General features: G+C 35.7%; 4 protein-coding genes across 4 annotated transcripts; 2 read left to right on the top strand and 2 right to left on the bottom strand.

Annotated features, from left to right (window-relative positions):
* Positions 1-1,265: 1,265 nt before the first annotated feature.
* On the bottom strand, positions 1,266-3,955 carry LOTGIDRAFT_159207 (hypothetical protein; the record flags this gene model as incomplete). Its single annotated transcript, XM_009052844.1, has 3 exons — positions 1,266-1,505; positions 1,760-1,894; positions 3,599-3,955. 3 exons carry the CDS (start codon positions 3,953-3,955, stop codon positions 1,266-1,268), a joined length of 732 nt encoding a protein of 243 aa, XP_009051092.1.
* A 2,880-nt stretch (positions 3,956-6,835) lies between these two features.
* LOTGIDRAFT_80376 (hypothetical protein) lies at positions 6,836-7,033 on the top strand (the record flags this gene model as incomplete). Its single annotated transcript, XM_009052626.1, has 1 exon — positions 6,836-7,033. A coding segment is annotated over one exon (198 nt), but the record flags the coding sequence as incomplete, so codon positions are not given.
* A 4,350-nt stretch (positions 7,034-11,383) lies between these two features.
* Positions 11,384-14,127, bottom strand: LOTGIDRAFT_114279 (hypothetical protein; the record flags this gene model as incomplete). Its single annotated transcript, XM_009052843.1, has 7 exons — positions 11,384-11,533; positions 11,831-12,009; positions 12,388-12,519; positions 12,671-12,725; positions 13,116-13,211; positions 13,420-13,641; positions 14,050-14,127. 7 exons carry the CDS (start codon positions 14,125-14,127, stop codon positions 11,384-11,386), a joined length of 912 nt encoding a protein of 303 aa, XP_009051091.1.
* A 417-nt stretch (positions 14,128-14,544) lies between these two features.
* LOTGIDRAFT_231439 (hypothetical protein) lies at positions 14,545-20,584 on the top strand (the record flags this gene model as incomplete). The annotated part of the gene is made up of 13 exons (XM_009052842.1): positions 14,545-14,648; positions 15,816-15,925; positions 16,144-16,418; positions 16,663-16,740; positions 16,896-16,980; positions 17,368-17,403; positions 17,664-17,800; positions 18,215-18,294; positions 18,471-18,665; positions 18,985-19,095; positions 19,340-19,467; positions 19,647-19,737; positions 20,453-20,584. The coding sequence occupies exons 3-13, from the start codon at positions 16,214-16,216 to the stop codon at positions 20,582-20,584; spliced, it is 1,278 nt and encodes a 425-aa protein (XP_009051090.1). The 5' UTR covers positions 14,545-14,648; positions 15,816-15,925; positions 16,144-16,213.
* Positions 20,585-22,297: the final 1,713 nt, after the last annotated feature.

The following is a 22,297-nucleotide window of genomic DNA, read 5'->3' as shown; positions in this document are numbered from 1 at the left end:
CAACATAACAGGTATAGCTTATTTACAATTTACATGAACATATATATATATTTGACTACTGCTCCGGTGCGACAGTCATGGAATGTTGTGGGATGTATCAAGCTTTTGCTTTCTGCGAAATCACCATAGCTTTTATAGCTCATATGATTTATGCAAAGAAGCTATTCACGCTTTGATTAATTAGCATACAATGAGGTTGAAAGTCTAAACTTGCTGACTCTTGTGTAGTTTCTCTTCAGTGGCACTCACACCGGTGTATGGTTGCGGTCATAAGTTTACGCGCAACTCTCACACAACTGAGTTGTGAGTTGTGTTCGGAGCTCATGACCACTTTCATTACTCACAACCATACGCAACTGGTAATCATTAAAGGTGCCCACCTCTAGACAAATTATTGGATTTTTTCCTAATGAAATCAGTCTGTTAGCTCTATGTATGAACAGATAGAGACTTTTTGGAAGTCGTCAAAAAACAAACTTTTTACACTGTTCGAAATTGGCTGTATTTTTTACAGTAGTATGCCATCAGCTTTGCTGCCAACTGAATATCGAAAAATCTACACTGTACCATACTTTTCAAACCATACAATAGTTTGTTTGTGTATCAGGGAGTTGATAAGTGTCGGCAAGTTAAATATGAATGTCTACTTCAAATTGCCGAGGAACAGAGGCGAAAAAGGAGATCAGAATAGACCTTAAGGTTCCCTCATACCATAGCGATCACTAGTTGCGTATGGTTGCGAATAATAAAAAGTGGCCACAAGTTTTGAACGCAACTTTCAACTCAGTTACACAAGAGCCCCAAACTAATGACCGCTTCCCCTACGCACTACGCTACTTTTATTTGTAACCATGAGAGTTACTCTAAGAGTACGATATTAAAATAGTAAACTATCATGGGTGTACTTGGTGAACAAGTAACACTAAAAGTTCCGATGCCAAAATAGTTCCTTAATGACTAAAACTTGCCGAATGCTTGGATGAAATATTGTACAATATGGGTGTATTGTCGAAAATAGAACGAAATGTGGCAAGATTATAATAGCGAAAGGATGGAAAAGCAATCTTTTTCATATCATTTCCTCGATATCGCGAAGAACGGCAGGACGCAGTGGCTTACTAGCGATGTCTATGAAGCAACAGTATTTAATAAAGGGAACTCCTTTAGGTTCTACTTAGGGAGATCATTTCACAACCTTACATTTGCATTATCTGCTGTTGAAAGCTATGTGGCTTTAAACCGATTCCTCCTGAAGGGAGACAATCTTACATTTGCATGATTTGTTGAATGATATTAACACCGAGCATAGCAACGCATGATCTCCAGGTAAAATCACGTGGTGGTATATAATGGGAACTGATATTGTCCATACTAATTGCTCTTTGAAATACAGTATTTACAAACGTTGAATTCCCATCCATTTTCTTCCTTGTATTTTGTATAAGAGATTGTGGTATGGCAATAATTACTGACTCTAGAGTGATATCTGTCTGAGTACTCGCGTCCTGGAAAATAAAATATATATTTAGATTAAATTTCTTGCAAAATTATACTCATTTCACAATACATGGCCTTATCTGGACCAGAAAGACATTCCAATATGGATGTTTGATCTCATAAGTTACCACACCAACGGTAGCCAAAGGTAGCTGCTCTATTCAACAAAATGAATGATATGACCACCCAACCCGTGCCCTAAACAAGTCATCCTGTTGAGTTGTTGTAACAATGTCAAGCTATTACGAACTTCGACCTTTACCTCGACTGCAATAGTCACCTTTCTCGTATCACGGAAGTTTGTAAATGCAGCGATTTGGTTGGATTGTACGTTAGCGAATACAGCCACTGTAATGTTTACAGGCTTTCTGTCTAGGTCTCTGATTGGCTGTAATCGCTGGAATACAATCCAATCTAATCGCTATATTCTGTGAAACAAGAAAGTGGATATTGCAGTCAAGATATAAGACAAATTTCGCAATGGCTTGACATTGTGGAGATGCAGATCTGCATGCATTAAATTTATGCAATCTAAGTAAATACAGTGTTATGATTAATAAGTCGATAATACTATTGATTAAAACCATATTGTAGAATTAAAACAAACCGACAGTCGATAATTCACACTGTATTCCCTCGAGGCTAGTGTTAAGTCTAGAAGCTGTGGAACCTGTTGGTTTATCCTCCCTTATTACTGTTAGATGTCAGATCTAATTAACTACTCATTAATACTTAATGAGCACTGGAGATAGTGCTCAGTGACTCAAATACCATAGGGACTGGTTGAGCCAAGCCCACAAGCCCCCATACCATAAAAATGCTGAAGAGCATATGTTTAACAAAAATCCAGTGGGAGGGGCCCAACCCACTGAAGTCCTCGTGCCCCCATTCATCCAGTTTAGTCTGCTTGTGCTTCTTGACAGTAATCCAAACATCTTGTGCGTCTGTATACATGTTCTTCGATAGAATCAAACGAAGATTCTATGATAAGCTTATAATTTGGACTCATTAATTTCGTACACCACGAGTCTTAAAACTACTATACCGGAAAAGATTGTCTCCGGGGCCATTCTTCCATATGAGTCAGAAAATTTGAGCTGCACTAAATCAGAGCTCTCAAACATCAAGATGCGACTAGGTTTGTCAACTTGGCAGCCCTCTCTGAGGATCATTATTAGTAATGTTGCAGTATAAGATACTAAAATGTGGAATGTAAATTAATCAATACATATTCTTCAAATCTGTGATCTGATTGCTAGGCAGATGGTGACGGGTTGGTGAATTGCTCATTTACATTTTAACTGTAGATCAATGTTGTAATCTCTAGTTCTCTAATTAAAGGTCTGGACTGATTGCTATACAGATTGAAGACTATGTTTGCAGCCTGGCAATAGTAATAAAGAATTTATCTCCACCAGATCCTTACAAATCACTGAGATAACAGATATTCGTCCCTACACTCTACATATAAATAAAACTTTATTCGAAACAAATATTCATTCATTCATTCATTGTGGAATTCATGCGCATTAATCATTGTGGAAATCATGCATTCATTCCTTCATCATTGTAGAAATCATTCATTCATTCCTTCATCATTGTGTAAATCATTCATGAATTGTGTAAATCATTCATTCATTCATTGTGGAATTCATACATTCATTCATTGTGGAATTCATACATTCATTTATTCATTCATTGTGGAAATCATTCATTTATTCATGTGGAATGCATACATTCATTGTGCTATTCATACATTCATTGTGCTATTCATACATTCATTGTGCTATTCATACATTCATTGTGCTATTCATACATTCATTGTGGAAGTCATACATTCATTGTGTTATTCGTACATTCATCCATTGTGGAATTCATACATTCATCCATTGTGGAATTCATACCTTCATTTATTCATTCATTGTGGAAATCATTCATTTATTCATGTGGAATGCATACATTCATTGTGCTATTCATACATTCATTGTGGAAGTCATACATTCATTGTGCTATTCATACATTCATCCATTGTGGAATTCATACATTCATCCATTGTGGAATTCATACATTTATTCATTCAATGTATAAATCATACTCGTACCTGTCTATCATGTTGTTGTCTTTTTAAAGCACCAATAGCTTCGGACACTGTTTTATTTTTAGCCGAGAATCGAGTCAAGTTCATCAAACGCATAGAATATCTACATTCGGGCATTGGGCACACAAAATGTCCAATCTCCTTCATTTTGTTACTGTATGTTCCGTTTAATTTCCCTTCGCGTATCACTTCCTCTCGAAGCCGGGCTAAGCACTCACTACAGAAGGTATGTCCACAGGGTAATATCCGAGGCCTTCGGAAGAGTTCACCGCATAAATAACACGTTAGTACGGATTGCCAGTGAGGGTTTTCATCTGATCCAGAGGACCCAACACTACCTTCTAAAACTGACGACACCATATTAGGAGATCGCGGTGCCAAACACAAACACCGGGTTTGCTTCAGAGAAATATGATCGGCCATCAAACGGACTTTAAAATTGACATTCACCGTGTTCGTATATGCTGTACAGCGCGTGATATTCTCCGTCAATCAATACAATAATTGATTTGTATGTCGTCATTTCTCGATTGTATACAATACAATGTTCCCAGCTAATTTTTAGTGTTGTCTCAATATTATTTGATCACAGAGAAAAACCGGTGTTTTATTTTGAATCATTGAAAGAAACCAATAGATAGCCTATTAGTGGAGGAAATCCTGACGTATTATTTCAGACCAAAATCTTAATCCTAGGCTTGTATCACAAGTAATAACGTGTCCAAATAGCAAAGCTTGTCACAGTGCAAGTTTTTCGTAGTCAGATTGACATCACCACTGTATCCATGAAAATCACCATTCAGACAAATACAGAATGTCCAGTACACCAAAGGTATAAACCTACACCCCAGGGTTAGTTTGAAACTTTTAACTATGTGTCCTTGATACATTATCTAATTAAAGTATTGAAAACATCTGAAGGATGATATGTTGATTAAAAGGGAAGAAGAGAAAAGGGTGGCCAAGGGCTACTATTTCGCAATATGTAATAATCTTAGAGCAATTATGTTTTCCAGAAAATATCTCTTATGGTGGACTGGTGGACAAGGACTGGTATTGTTTTGAGCTAAGCGCAATTTGCTGTGGCTACAAGATATCAAACGGCAAATAATTCTTAATGGTTCTACACAGTACGAAGATTATTATAATAGCTAGTGCATAATGGCTTCACGTAAAGAATATAAGCTCACAGCAGTTCATAATGGCTTTACGTAGCGTATACAAACTCACATCAGTGTGGATGATAGTTTTACGTATCGTTTATAAGCTCACAACAGTTCATAATGGCTTTACGTAGCGTATACAAGCTCACATCAGTGTTGATAATGGTTTTACGTATCGTTTATAAGCTCACAACAGTTCATAATGGCTTTACGTGGCATATGAGTTCATAATAGTTTATAATGGTTTGACGTGGCATATAATATACCCCCAGAATAGTTCATAATGGCATAACGTAAAGTATAATAGCTCAACATTTTATAATGGCTTTACACGGCATATAATATACCCTCATAATAGTTCATAATGGATTTACGTAAAGTATATTAGCCCACAATAGTTCATAATGGCCTTTACGTAGAGTATATTAGATCACAGCAGTAATGATGGTTTTAGGTTGCAGCTCTCAGTAATAACACAACAATCCATAATTTTTTTTACGTGACATTACATTATAAGCACTCAAAACTTTTCGTGGAGCGCCATGCAATCTTAAAATTGCTCTTAGTTGCAGAATAACATCTTAAATAAATGTCTCGTTTATATCCATCGCTTGAAAATGCATCGACGTATTTGGCTTCCCTTTGTGGCCAAATCATAATGGTTTAACGTCATAGTACAAACAGCTCGTCATAACGTCATGTTTGGCGTTATAGAAACCGTTGCTATTTCTGACATTTTGTCGGTTTGCTTCGACGTTTTCTTATTTTCTGCAATATTTTTTACTATTTTTTAATCTTTTACAATGAAAGGCAAAGGAAAGAAGATAGCTGATAAACCAAAGAAGGTAAGCAAGTGCCTCTTATAAGAATAATATTTATAAAATTGTGATTTTGAGACGATTTAAACGGCCAAACAATATAGGGTGAAACTGAAAGTTCATCACAAGCTGATCTGAAAGACTGAACTGAAAAGCACGAAAGGTTAAATAAAAAGATTTTCAGGAGGCTTCTAGGTCAAGAAGTTACAAAGTTTCGATAATTATATTGGCTCAAAATAAGAGACTCTCAGTCGCAATCTTGTCTCTACAATTTAGTTCAACTTGATCTAAGCCTAAATCTAAATGACTGAGTAGCTAAACATTCAAGAGCTGTGCAATGGATTCTGATCGTGATCCTTAACCAGGGCTTGTCTACAACTATGAAATAAGCGTCTATGTTCGAGTGGGAAATAATAAACACACTTTGACATATTAAGTAAGTTGACTTGAAAAAAAATTTACTTTCAGAAAATCCCAGCGAAGCAATCAGCCAAGGTAATCAGAGATGCTCAAAATCAGCTGAAACAGAACGAAGAATTGACAGACTCACAAGGAGGTGGCGATACCAGACGAACCACTAGTTCAGTGTCCGGCTCCGATAACCCAGCAGACAACAAATCAAGCTCAATGTTTGTGATCAAGGATTCAAACCCGAGTGATGCCCTTTCCCGACAACCAGTACAATACATTATAATTCAAAATGGAAAGACTGGGGATAGAATCCACGGGAGTACGGGGGATCAGTCGGTTATTTACCTCAACAGCGACAATAATACGACGGTGAAGGTCCGGGGCACCGACCTGGAGCAGCTGATGCTCCAGACCAGCCAGAATCCTCTGAATTCCACCAAGGCTCATCCGACAGTGATTGAGAAATTAAGTCATTGTCTCAATGGACAGGGTCATCCGACAGTAGTAAAGAACCAGACTCTTTGTAAACAGGAACCAATGACTTATGTCAGCAATTTGAGAGAGAATGCCAGTGTGCAACAAGGTTAGTGCCTTTCTTTAACGTGAAATCCCCTCAACCTCCGTTTTCATCTTGAATGTAGGAATTGCCGACCGATCTTTAGACATCAATGTGCTTAATAGAAAAACTGTGTGTATACCTTTCTGGTTGTAGGTTACCATTTGAATGCTTGCCAAATCCCTGCAAATTTGTTTTTCAAAATTATACCAGTACCTCATACACGATCTTTTCAGGGACAAGGGAGACCTACAGAACTACTGGAGCCAACAGTCGCAATAAAAGTGGCAACATCAAAAGACCAATGAATGCCTTCATGGTATGGGCGAGGACCTACCGCGGATACCTGGCGCAGACCATGCCTAATGCCACTAATGCCGAGATCAGTGTCAAGCTTGGTCAGGTCTGGAATGAAATGACTTCAGAAGAAAAGAAACCTTTTTATGCCGAGGCAGACCAGATTAAAAACCAGCATAAGAAAGATCATCCCGGTGAGTAACAATACAAACCTGGTCGTAGAAAACACCATAAATGCCTGCTAGCTGGCTATATATTGAAAATAATCGAATTCGCTTTATTTCTAATTTATGTATACTATTAATAAATGTTTTTGCAGGATGGGTATATCGTCCACAACCATCTAAAAAGCGTCAAGACGACATCCTAACGCACAGTTTACTATGGGCGAGATTCAATGGTTCTTCATCATCTGCTACTTTAGCCAGAATTGCTACTGAAGCTGCATCAAATCCAAACAATAACCAAATACTGCTTCCTGCGCCCCAAGTGGTGCAACCACTCCAGCCGGTACAACCAACCCCTGTGATACCAACTACCAAAGTTGTCACCCCAGTTCAAGCATACGTCCAGCCACATGCTCTGCGACCTACAGCTCCGACCTCTTCACATTACATTATTGATCCAAAGTATCTAATCCAAAATTCTGGATCACAGCCCACAATTCAGAAACAACAAGAGTCACAGATCTCCAGTAATGCCGCTCTAAAACCATCTGGACAAATCTTAATCGCATCCAAACCAGCAAATCAGTCGACGACATCATCGAAACCCAAGAATGTCCAAAACGTCTCCAAGCATATCAGCTACGTCAGTAAACCCACCCAGAAAGTTGTGGATCCAGTGAAGACGCTGGAAGAGGAACCCCCTAGATTGTCCTATTATCCATGGACTGTGAACATGTCTTCAGAAAACCAACCCATCTCCTTCACCATTCATGATAAAGGATCGACGAAGTACCAACCCAGTGGGATCCTGACTGAAAACAACAAAAACGTGGTGAAGATTGAAGGTGAGTTTATTTGAAAATGCTTTAAGCCGCCCAGTGTGGTGTAAGCAACCATCGGATCCAAGTTCTTGATCAGACGTGACCCTAAATGGGACTGTAAAGAGGTCATCTTAACTTTGTATTTGCATCCGGAACGCAGATATTTTGCACTATTACAATTTTCAGTATTCAGTTTCTTCCGTTAGTGCTTTTTATGCATTATTGTTCTTTTTTTCCAGAATTTATGAAGACAATGCCAGACACTTCACATCATAAATTCATCTCAGATGAGTAAGTATGAATTACAGCTTGGAATAACCTGGGAAACCAAGGGCTGCATCTTTAAGGACAGTTAGTGAGATATTTTGCCTTGACATTGCATCTGAATATAAAAAGTTTTTGAATATTTGAACACTAGAGGATGACTTGGATTTGATTAATCGGCATTGTCACCTATGATCCGATCTATTGACCACAGGTCGATTTACAGAATAACATTCTGGTAAACTAACCTTTGATTATACAAAGCCGGGTAGGACACATGGCGATTCCCAAACTGTCAAAGCTGTGTGGGCCTGTAGATCTAAGACATCAGGGAAATTTTAGTCACAAACCGGGTTTATCTTTCCTTTACATACAGTGTCAAACTTTCTTTCCAGGGGTAGCCAAGAGCGTCATTTCTCCTACACTCAGAACAACAATGAAAATGGTGAAACAGAAACGTGGACGTTTGCTTTCCCTGCCTCCGAATACGGTCCATTTGATAAGTTGTCTCCTCGAGATATTCCCAAAGATAACATCTTGTTCAAAGGTAAGAGAAAACATGTTGACATAATATTGTCCTTCTATAACGGTAATACGGAGCAAAACGCATGACATTCCTATGTCGCCAAGGCAGAAATTGTGTGCTGTGGTCCTGTTAGCTTGGCTCTATGTGGAACATGCTCTACCTACCAATAAACTTGGTGGTCCTTAAAGTTAACAATCACCAACAATCCAATATCTATGAAGACATAAACAATAGGAAGAGATCTGTCTATTTCGGGTTGAATACAGATTTGAACGCACCCCAGCAACTAAATTTGTTCGCTTGATTTCAGGTGGTGAGTTCGAATTCCATTCCATTGATCCCAATGATCCTTTTTATATCGACTACGATTACTCTTATCCAGAGAAGGTCACATCTGAACTCAACCTGAACGTTGGAGGGTGAGTATTAATTATTCGGAATGTGTCAACTCTCCTCTCTTTGGTGAAAATCGAAAGAGTGGTTGAGAATCTTCCCAGATAGATTGGAAGCCAGGTTAATTATAAGGCCACACACCTTTCAAGCAAGGTTGATTATTTGCAAGAAACATCCAGTCCTAACATTGCAACAATTTGTCCACTATGATTTTTGAATGCAGATGAGGTTGCCAGATGAATAGAAAAATAAACGAGATGGTTGTAGTGCGAATCAATTGATCATTGTCCCTAATCGCCGCTAACTACTCACCGCATCCCAGTACTAGATATTCAACCAAACATTTTTGTTTCAGTTGGAGAAACTTTCTGGTAGCAACGGACTCCAAAACCGTTCTTGAAGAACAAGTCATGGATATTTTGGACGCCAATGTTTGTAGTCATGGTAAACAGTGCCAACAGTGTTCCAGCGAAATCATCATAGAACCCAAACCAGTTTCACAAACTTTAACCAGATGCAGAAATAAAAAATCCCAAAAGGTAAAAACAGAGCAAGACTCTATCGGACACACTTCACAGCTTCTGAGTCAATCGAGTGACATCTTGAATCCTTCTTACAGCCTCAAGGCGTCTGATATTAAAATACCTTCTCCGGAGACTTTGACCAATTCCTTAACCCTAACCACCATCGGGGGAGTGATGGACAAGAAAAAGTCGCATCATCGAAAAGGTGGTAAGAAGAAGCAAAGCTGCCCTCCAGAGCAGGTTAATTATGACGGCTACACCATCGACTCCGCGTGTATGGATGTGGCCGAATTTGTGGATGTGGACACCACTTCATTTGAAGAACAAAGTGCACAGTCGACTGAGATGCCAGAGCAAGACCAATACGTGTGCAAATCCGATCCTGATACACAGCCAAGGCAAAATGAGTACCAGTCTGTTTCTGAAAACTACGATTATGTTCAATCGCATCTGATCAATGACAATACAACTAAGATGGAATGCGAGGATTGGCACCAGAGCGACGCTCAGTATACGCATCCCGACAAAACCGTCGACTCGGGGTACCTTAGCGGATATTATCCTTATGACATTAAGTACACTCCTGAACTGTATGCACCGAGTGAGGTGGATTCGAGCAATATCAGCACACCTTATTCCGATCCACACATCCATGATCAGAAGTATTCGCAACAGAATCCTTTGGACGGTACCCACTGCCAATCATCTCAGACTGTCATCGTGGAACACTGTGATAGGAAAGACCATGTCTCGGAGTTCGTAGATGATACTAACAACGTTTACCTATTTTGTTCAAGAGAAGAGATGATCACAGAAGAAGTCCCTTTTGAGGACACAAACCTTGATCATCAATCGGTGAATTTAGCCATGAATGAAGCCAAAGCTTCACAAGACGTTTTTCAACGACCTACGAAGATATTACGCCATTTATTAGACAACGACGTTACTAAGGAATCTGTGGTGTCACCTACTTGTGATTCTTTGACAGGGGAGGATAACGCTGATCATCTCCAAGTTATTTCAGACATTGCAGAATGTGTCCAAACATTTACCGCATCGGAAGCTCTTAGCGTGGACAATTATGAGTTACATTCTCGAGTAACAAGATCTCACCGACGCTGAATATTTTTAGATCTATCATAGACTTTAACCGGTACATAATATTTTTCAATACAATATTAACTTTTTAAAACTTTATTTCTAAAAATTATTGACAAACTTAAAAGCTGACCATGTCTTTCAAATATCGTAATTTTTGCTATTAACATATTTATTTTAGTCATATACAAAAATCCTAGTTTTTCATTTGTTTAGTTTCTTAATAAAACATAAAAAAAATATATTGTCTGTTACAATAACAAGCTATTAAATCCTTCAGAGCAGTCACGGAGCCAAAGTGGGGGCAGATGGGGCAGCAACTCCCCCTCGCAACCCCGAATGCAAGTTTTTCAGACAAAAATCTCATAACTAGGTTAAAGATTCGGGGGCAATCTCAGATATCTCACCCAGATATCTCACCCCCTCGGATGTAAACCTGGCTCCGCTACTGCTTCAGAGACCACAATATTGTCCAGCTATTGTCAAAGCTTTCTGTCAAAACTTCAAAACTGAAAAGAACTGCTGGACTATAACTGTAACTCCTTTAAATTTGAACTTTACAACTTAAGTTAAATAATCAAAATAATTAATCTGAAAACTGACTCAAATAGCTTAATGGAGCTCCTATCAGCTGATTAAGTAAATAATTCGGATCTTATCCGAATGAACACTTTTAGTATAGTAACTAGCATAGTACACAAGTCACCAAAATAGTGATAAGACTGTTCTTTGGAGTTTTTAACTGTCTCCTTAAGATGGAGGTAAATGGGTCCAATCTATTGGCGTCTTGTTGTGTTGTTTTAAATAGTCATTACACTTAGAGAAATGTTGACAGCCTAGAAATCCTCTATGAGCTGATAATGGTGAAGGATGGACTGACTTCAATATACAATGGTTCTTCTGAAAAAACAAAAATATCCTAATAAATTTAGGTATGTGAACTCTCTTAAATGAATGCCTTATTGACAAACAAGATACCAAATATACATTATTATTTAGTGAAGTTTACTTTTCTGGATGCATCTACCAAATGGTAGACTGAAAGGTTGATAAACTCCAAAAGAACATTTCATGTAAACTTGTGAACCCTCCAAAAAAGTCTGCAGCTAATGGCATGCCAATAAAGACGCTCCAAGAAGCAATGGAGGGTTGACAAAACAAATTTCAAACAATGAAAAGGGAAGAGGTCATACTTACTGCATTGATATGAGCACCTTTCTTCTGTGCATAGGCTCCCCACAGCATGAAGACAACCCCAGTGGTATTCTTATTGATCCAAGCTATCACAGCATCAGTCAGTTTTTCCCATCCCTTCCCTGCATGAGAATTAGCTTGGGATGCTCTAACTGTTAAACAGGCATTCAATAAGAGAACTCCTAAAAATGACAAAAAACAATTTATATGATTTGCCAACTGTATAAATTTGACAAGCAATCATTGACAAGCAATCATTACATGTTTAGCCTCTATGATCAAAATTATAAGTCTGTATTTGTTCTTGGCATTGATCTGGTGAACTACTTCAAGCTACTGGACTAATGAAGTCAGATAAATACTGAGACCGTAACATTTATCCTCACTGTTGTCTGTAGCCACACATACACATGGATTATATCCCTTCCATATAACTATGATGTATAAGTCTTTTGGCCTTCTGTCACGTCATTATGTACTGTTTTAGACAGGAAAAAAAATCTTTGAGACTGCATGTCTGATTCCTTATAAGTTTCCCGAAAAATATTACAGAGACCAACCTTGCTCCGCCCAGCCATTCAGAGTACCATGGGTAGGGATTTTAAAACCAGGAATATCATTGGCTAATTCTTTATACATATTGACTAGACTAGGGGGTGATTTCACTCCTTCCTGTACACTAAAACATAATCCTGAAACAGAGAAAATATCAATTATATACAATCTGATCCCTTCAGAGCGGTTTGAACTCTTGTATCTCTATCTAGGATTCTTATAGCTGGCTCTTGGGCCACTGAGATGTTCTGTGTTTCTATAACAGACAAATAGAATATGTCAACTTACCATGTGCTTGTTTTGGACCATGATATGGATCCTGTCCTAAAATGACAACTTTTACCTGAAAATTAGAATAATAACTGTATAATACTGCTTCACACAAATCAAACCTTCAAATGAAAATTCCACGAAGATACTACTACTGGCCACGTATTCTCGAAACGCTCGAAAGCGTTAGGATGTCCTAGATTCTTATCTTCTAACACTGATTCTAGGACATCCTAGAGCTAAGATCATTTCGAGAATACATGGCCTGGTTCCTGCTCGTCTGACAGGCAAAGCAATACAATACAATGTGCAACAATGTTGTACTATTTCCCCAGGAATTTTTGTTCTGTAGCACATTCATCTTATTGCTTATTTGAACAAATATTTAACATCCCATCTGATTGACTCCTGTACTGAGGCAAAGTAAGAGATAGTTAGCAAGAGAAAATAATCTAGATATCACCTCTTCTATTGGAGAGAAATTTGTCCAGCTATAAACTTGATGTGGTGGAGGATAAACTGTTCCTTTACTTCGTTCATTTTCTACAAACTTACACAGCTGTAAATATAGAGTAGTTAATCAGTTAATCTGGTCAAACTTTGTTTTAGTCCAAGTTGTCTTGTGAGGGACAGACATGTTAAAGGTATCAAGTGGGCTATAAACCATACCTGTTACAAAAGTAAAAAAAAAATGGCTAATGCTGTTGTCCTGTCAAAAGTGTCCTTCATTACTCCACTCCACAGTAGATAAGCCAAAATTTTATTACCTGTGTAAAGTAGGACTTTGTAAATTCATGTTCTAATGCCTTATACCACGACTTTCCCATCAAATCTTTTAACTCAGTGGATTCTTGTGACAATCTTCTTGTTTTTAATTTCTCCATGGCTGCAGCTTTATTTTCATTCATTCTTTTAACTTGTTCAGGGGAAAGCGACTCTTTCTCTGCTTTCTGTTCTTTATCCAGTTTTCCTTTCTTTGTGGGTGTTTTCTGAAAGAGAAGGAAGTTATCAAATTCAAATTGGCATTTTAGATCTTTAATTTATATTTGATTGAAATTGGTCCTGAGATTTATGACAGTGTATACTTGAATTTGACACCAAAAATTGTTTTCCAATTTGCCAAACTTCACCCTAGCCCTAGCAATTTTTTTAAATTTGAAATGATCATAGCATAGGCCAAAATGTAAGGATAAATTTAATGGGGTCACTATCAGAGGCTAAGAAACCCATCACAGTGTCTACTAAATTGAAAATTTTAACTTGTAGGCCTAATCCATCCAACAAACGGGCAATAAGAACATGAAAGAAGGGTCCATGAGTTATGCCTAGGGAATAAAACTGATACATGGCAATGAATGAATGCATGAAGATTCATATTGTAAAATGACTGATCGCACCTGATCGGAATTATTATCGTACAATGGCCGTTTATTAGAGGTTGAAAAGAAAGACGATATTTTGGCCTGAGAAGACATGACACTGTTTCGTAATGAAGCTTTTCGTCTGTTAAAATTGGTAAAGTATTTCATTAACATGCTTCATCTCCCGCCATTTTTGTTTACATATTCTTTGTAACTAATACAAAATGTATTCCCGATTGTCCAGACGTCTAGTTTATTGAATGACCAAATAATCAAGTCTACTGAATGGTCGTACTTGATAAAATTAAACCGATTCGTTATTTGGTAATGATTCAATTCTACCTCATTATGTCAAATTTTCAAATAATTACCTATTTTGCATGACGAGACCCATTATTACACATAAATACATAAATATACACCGTACTATTGTTTCATGTATCCTCAATTGAAAGTTAACCAATGAACACCTTGATCGTTTTTATATGAAAATCAAAGTTGACCCCATCTTGTTGACATAAGAAATGAAATGAAAGAAGAAAATGATAAGGTTCAATGGTTTCGAATCGATCTGATATTATCGGAATTTCTGCTGTATCATTAAGGTATAACGAACCAGGATTTTGTAGTTTAAGGTTTGTGTGATGTTTTACAAAATTCCGGAAGTTTATTATTCATAGGTCTTAATGAAGGGCATAAACAAGTGGAAAAGTCGAATTGAGTGATTAGGCCTAGATTAAAAGATTAAGGAAGGGGGCCTAATCACCAAGTGTTTATGGATGAGATACCTCATGAAATTTACTCACTATGAGTTCTAGTCCAGTCAATAGTCAGATGTTCATTTATTCATTTATTTATGTAGACTAATTTGAAACCAGTGAGTAATAAAAATTTTAATAAAATGTTGAACTGAAATTACCACAATCAAGTCAAATCAATATCTTTGATCTCATGCAGAACCCATTATTTAAGGTGTATTAAAACTACATAGCTTCTGATTTTTCAGACTTGTTTCCCCCTCAGTAGCGGAGCCAGGTTTACGTCCGAGAGGGGCCGAAATATCTGAGATTGCATTGCCAATTTCATTACTGTAGCTGAATGAAGAGAAAAAAATAGGATTAAAAACTTGATTTCATTTGATTTTCATTGCTTATTTAAGATTAGAAAAGTAGACGGTAAAAATCTAATTCAATTCATTAAGTATGACCTCTAGATTTATAGTATATCGTTATTCAAGTATTATCATCATGCTATTATTACATACCTGTACAAAACCTAACTAATGTTATTACATCATAAAAAATCAATTCTAATTGAACACAAGTTGTCTACAACATCTGTTTCATTTATCGTCTAGCCTATTCATTATTCAGCTGGAAAAATCTAGTTGTTTGATATCAATCATTACATATTAAAATTTTATGGTATTGATTTTGTTTTGTTGGTATATCATAATACGTGGTATTGTCTTCAAGTCTTATTAGAGCTGGGTGATATTGGTTCAAGTGGATAATGCAATATTTGTCATTTATATAAAGGTATAGTGCCCAGCCTAAGTCTACTCTCTTTCAGACTATCCTGAGTGTTTTAATATGTTTAACTGGTGGCTTATTTGATTTTTACAGCTGGACATTCCTTTTGGAGAGTGCACATAGATATGTTTATTAGTTATAGTATAAATTGTGGCTGTGGCTTTAGAATGAAAATAAGGAAATGTTTAAGATGACTATTTTTGGGTTTATGTATTTAAGTATGATTTCTTGAACCGTAAATTAATGAGTCAAATATTTTTATATTTTTAGAATCTACTGTTATTGAAGTGCCAATAAGGACAGAAAGGCTGTGAGAAGGGATACAGGTCCAACTCATTGGAAGTGAGATAATCATCTTGCTGTGTGGCAAGACAGATCAAGCTTAGGCCATTTTATGTCAGTTTAGCTGGAAGGATTACAAGTGTTTTGATTGGATGCTAGCCATTGCATTAGAAATGTGTTTTTAGGAAATTAAAAAAATATTGTCTGCTTCCAGGGAAATTCGATCAAAAATTTATGATAGTTGAGGAAATAAACCTATTGCTTGAAAGTTGTGTTACAGCATTTTGTCTTTGATGGGTCGTTTTTTTTTTTACAGGTTACAAAATTTGTACAAGAAGATCTACCAAAATCTGTGATCTAACCAATTATTCGATTTCAGTCTCAAAATGGCTGACAATGGAACCAAACACCCACCAGGATCTGCTGGAATTCCTTTACTTGGAGACAAATCTTATGATTTTTATAAAGATCCACCAAGTTTTTTTGAGAAGAATGCCAAACATTATAAAAGTCGTGTGTTTTTAACTCGATTCCTGCTCAAACCAACAGTATTTGTTGGGTCAAGTCAAGGTTTAATTGACATCTTTGCCGGTAAGATTTTTAAATGATATACAGTTCATTCATCATGTTTACTTTATAAGTAGCTTTTAAGGCAGGGGCGTATTTTTGAAAACTTAACTTAATATGATTTTAATGTTCCAGTCATCTTATTGGTCAATGATTTAAATAGATTTTAAATTTGGTATATTTTATTTTGGTGCTGAAATCTCGGAAAAACATCTCTGTATATCGGACAACCAATTTCAGCAAGAATGATATATTGGTATAATTTCAGATAAAGACAACTGTAATGAGTTGGGATATAAAACTTTTCTGGGGCAGATTTTTGGTGAAAATATTCTTTTTACTGATGGTAAGCTTTTAAAAATATTCAAATTTATTTTAAAACCCACAAATTATAAGAAACTTTCAATGAACCAGGTATATTGGCAATGTTTACGACACAGAACAGAAAGAGTCAGTGTCCCTTAAATTCATTTCTTTTATTTTATTATTCCAATATTTTAGGTAAGCCTGCTGAACAGCTACGAGAAGCGTTATTTCAGTTGTTTACTGATGATTGTATCAAAACATATCAACAAACAGTCGACAGGTATTAAAACTTCACATGTTTAATAAAAATCTTACATGTTTCTTCAAGATCAACCTAGTTTTTATTTCTTGGAGGTAATAATTCAACACCTCATTTGCCAAGAAGAAAAATACTCTTATGCTTGGTTCTGATTAATCCTTAGAGATCACATAAAATAATAGAACACATATTATGGTATACAGGTAGTTTATTGTATATTAACTGATGTGGTTTCATCAAAACTGTTATAATTCAACACCTCATTTGCCAAGAAGAAAAATACTCTTATGCTTGGTTCTGATTAATCCTTAGAGATCACATAAAATAATAGAACACATATTATGGTATACAGGTAGTTTATTGTATATTAACTGATGTGGTTTCATCAAAACTGTTATTTTATTGTAGAATTGTGGACAAGGCAATCCAGAGCCTAGACACAAGGTAAGTATGACTAGAAACACAGTACAGTATAATTATGAATATAATGCACACCCTTCCTACTCCCTAGTAATGTGCACCCTGTCCTGATATATTGTGATGACGGACATGCTTGTTTTGACCACATAATGAGATTTTAAAAATTTATGTTTACAGTAAGATATTTTAAGGAAGCCACCTTTTTGTTGAAAAACTTTCGGCAGACCTTACATTGGATTAGTTTACTCCCAGATATGTCTTACATGTTTTGTATCTGTTTACAGTAAACCTCTTTGTATATACGCCTTTTTTAAACGACTAGTGACCGAGATCTGTTTAACATTATTTCTGGGCCTGGATTTTGATGAAATGAAAGATCTAAGTGAAACCATTAGTTCTTTAACTACAACTCACTGGCATGGTATGTATTCAAAACATTAGGATCAGGGGTGTGTTAGAAAACGCCTGAGGGAGAGGCCAAAAATGAAAAGTGTCTCTCCGAGGCGATGCCCAAAGCCCCCCCCCCCCCCTGAATATGCTACTGAATAGGATGCTGGAAATCTTTGTATTTTCACCTCTTGATAGATAGTTTCATCTTCTGTGTTTGTTTGAGATTAGAATAATATTTTCTACTAGTCACTGGCCTAGGCAACGAAAACGAAAAAGAAACATTCCAGCAGCACATTGTCTGGTATAAAATTATTTTGCTTTGTAAATTAAGTTGAATTTTGAATTATGAAACTGCTAGGCGACATTTGTAAAGGGTTCAACAAGAATGAGGCTATTAAAGAGATTAATGAATTTGTATCTGACTGTGATGATGTTGTAATTTTAGGAATAATTTCAATGCCATTATCAGTAAAAGTGCCTGGATTAGGAAGTCAGTCGACTTATAGTAAAGCTCTACAAGCCAAGGTAAGATCTTAAAACAAACTTCATCAATATTGATTAGTAATATTCAGGTAGACTTGAAAATCAGGATCAATCTGGATTATATCAGTTCATATTTTACTTATTATACAAGCCAAAAGTTTGAAATTTAAAAGTGCTTCAGGTACTATTCCACTTTTTTTCACTTTGTTATATTTTAGATAGAGCTATTAAAAGTGATAGAAGCTAGAAGAAAAGAGGATAAAAAAGGTTTCCATGTAAAATTAGAAGAGATAGATGAACTAGATGATTCAACCATTAATAATCATCTACTGCTCTTTACGTCTGCTCTGGTACCTAAAGCTATATCATCATTATTAACATCATTTATAGTTGAGACTGGAAAACCAGATAAGGTAAGGTACTGTTATTAGTTTTGGGATATACTATTGAGAAGGGGATAACTGGCATCTTCTAATGTCCTTTATAGTCAAAAACTGTGTAGCCTGATACAGTATTATTGTGAATATAGCACACACCATTTCCTACCATTGAGAGAATCTGTACATGGCATTGCCGGTCTGCATTATCCCAATCTAGAAAAGTATTTCATAGTAGACAGCCTTTACAGAAGATTGCGAGATTCCTAGTTAATCTTTTATCAGTTGGTTTTCACTTTTATGTTTGGAAATCCTCCCGATGACATTGCGCATAACAAGGAATTGAATTTTCCAGATCTCGTGGCAGAAAGCCTGTTTATTAGATGAAGAATTCCATGAACATCTTTTACTGGAAGTTCAGCGTTTTTATCCTCCATTTTTTGGTGGAAGACGAGAGGTTATTAAGGTACGAAACAGAACTGTGAATTTTCACTGGTAAAACCTGAAGATTTATGTACTAAAAGGCTGAATACCAACCCTATTTGGGAATGCAATATTAAAATGACAAGACTACAGATTATGGAGTACTTATACTTTGAGAATTTCATGCCACTGATTTGCTACCATTAGTAGAATATCCATCAATGATATAAAAGGTGCATTTGGAAATTAGTTGATCAGCAGACATATATCTGTTATTATTATTATAGGATTTTGTAGTAGATGGATATACAATACCAGCAGGACAATCTATTGTCTATTCTACGACTGCTGCCCATCGTGATCCTCTCGTATTTAATAACCCAGACCAATTCTACCCTGGTAGGTGGAACACTAGGTAAGCTGGACTATTATTTATTTACTGACGACCAGTGCTGGGTAATGGCAAGGGGATGGAAGTGGTTTTGTCACAAATTGTGTGGCTATAGTCTTGATAAGATATTTATACAAGTTGAACAGGTTTTATTTCATTTTCTAGAAAAAGATTTATGTTATTGGTTTATCTATATATTATAGTAATAAAGAAGAACTAAAGAAGAAGTTATTTTGTTTTGGTAAAGATAATAGAAGCTGTGTAGGAGACCGATTAGTTTGGGTTATAATTAATGTAAGTTAATTAATGTATACACATTTCGCAATTCGGAAAACAAAGAGTGTCAGAGTACTCAGAGTTTTTTAAACTAGTCTAAGAAGGAAATCAATCGGGACCAGAAAATGAAGTCGGATTTCGCAGAATGTCAGAATACTCAGATGTAGAATATCACAGAGCACACTGTATTTAGACACTTTAACTCTTTGAACACTGGGTGTAAATGAAACAAAACCTCACATACCCTGAACTTCAAGTAATATTCAACTTAACGTTATGTGACATCACTTGGTCATCAACAGCTGCTTTAACAGCTGCTCAGGTGTATATTGTGTAAATATATTACTGGTAAACTGGGTTGAAACCACAGGCATCTGTTTCTCTCTCTATAATAGTATATATGAGAAGGTTGCTAACGCTTGTATACACAGATTCATATTAGGTTGGGATCATGTTTCATTACGGTAAATGGTAGAAAGGCGTCTGAAGTGAGGATGGTCGTGACAAGAGTTAACCACCTTCTGATATATATACTATTATAGAGAGAGTCGACTATTTATAGAAACAGATGCCTGTGGTTGAAAGGATTATACTGTTGTTAAAGTACTTGCTGAAAATTGATACGTGTTTTGAAATGGCATTCTACCATTCTCTTAAGCAATTACATCATTTGTTGTTTTTTTTCTGCGATTTTAAATGTTTAAAAAGTTGATAAACAAATTTATATTTTCAGACAATACTAAAGAAAATGATGACGAAATATGAATGGAGTTTGGTAGAAAACCAAGACATTAATTACAAATGGCTGCCAGTGTCAAAACCTAAATCAGGAGTAATTTGTCAATTGACTGAAAGATCATCTTGAATTTATTACAGTGATTTTGTCAGACATTTCTCATATCATGAATTCGAACCAACTGAAGTCTTTGGTATTTTACAGACATTATTTTATTAGCTGAAGTTATGTTCCAGTTCAAAAGTTGCATCAAAGCAATTATGTAATTTTGGGGTTTTTTTGTATTATGTTTGGGCACAACTTAGGGCAACGTCAATTGCATTAACGAACAAAAGAGTGCCCATATTTTTTTAAATATTATATGTAAAAATGCCAGTCTCAATTACGTGTGCTTGAACCATTCAAATTTTTATCCTCTCCAGCATTGGCATTTTGTAACGTGGTGTTAATCAGGTCGGGTCAAAAGGTTAATTTGATGAATGTTCAAGAGGGCTTTCATTAGACCCTAACTGAAGTGGCTATATTAAAAATAATAGGTAATAAAAAAACAAAACGAACGATTGGTCTAATTTTTTTATTAGACATTGTGCTTATCTTCTTGATAATTGTGATAAAGTTGTTATTTTTAAGAGTTTATCCTATGCATATTTATTTGTAAAACCAAGTTTTTTTATTGCATTTTTGTGTAAATCCTGATATTTTGTACCTTTCTGTTCTGAGGCGTAACCTCATTAAAAAACTATATAAAACGAATATACATCTACTTAAAGAATACAATCATGTATATCTTATGCTCAAGTTTAGTATTCTCTGTAAGGTATTTATGAATGCTATTGGATACCTTGCGTTATATCTTAATAACTTTAAATATTTTGTTTTATTTTAATTAACGCAGAAAAACTTCATGTTTTATGTTCTATCCTACTAATGTTTCACCACATATTTATCATGTGGTATCAATTCAACGATATATCATGCCAGGAGTTTTCATTATATTATATTATTGTAATAATTTTAATTTTTATCTGATAATTTATGCAATAAAACTGAATAATGTTTGTGTATCTTAGGTATGGTTTGAAATCTGTATTAATCCACTGATATATCTTGCCAGCACATTGTATTATAATATTGTATTAATTCAAATATTTAAATATGGTAATTTATGCAGTAAATACCTCATTATAATATTTATGATATATTCTACTTATGGTTTGAAGTTTGTTAAAATTGAGATAGCCTATATAGAGTGAAGATTTGATATCAGTTTTCTATCAGTGGGTATTTGTGTTTGGAGTAAATTAGTGTATAGCAAGATGTGGTTTAGTTATGAGTAGAGGTATGAATATATCATTGTTATAAATTTCTTTATTATTATTTTACTAGAGAATTAAACCCCTAAATATTCCATACACATGGATATTAGATAAAGCATGTGAAAACCATTCTTTGTTAAAGTCCCATTACTAGAGTAGTTCATCCAAATAGCAATGCCAAATGTTTGAATTCAAAAGTTAGAATTATGGGTAACTTGGCTTAATTATACTTTTTTATTTCTAGATGTGGTTTCATGCCACATTTTTATATATCTTTATGACGACAATTTTGATTTTTTTTGTATTACGTTAATGATCTTATGGAAATTTGAAAGCTTTATAGTATGAGCAGACAATTTGTTAGCTTTACTTTAGATTGGCTGACAATTTGTTAGCTTACTTTATATTGGCTGACAATTTGTTAGCTTTATTTGTATTGACTAACAATTTGTTAGCTGTTTTTGTATTGGCTGACAATTTGTTAGCTTTACTTTATATTGACAGACAATTTGTTAGCTTTATTTGT

The sequence above is a fragment of the Lottia gigantea genome (genome assembly GCF_000327385.1).
Source record: "Lottia gigantea unplaced genomic scaffold LOTGIsca_19, whole genome shotgun sequence".
NCBI lineage: Eukaryota > Metazoa > Mollusca > Gastropoda > Lottiidae > Lottia > Lottia gigantea.
This window is presented reverse-complemented; position numbering and strand designations above follow the sequence as displayed.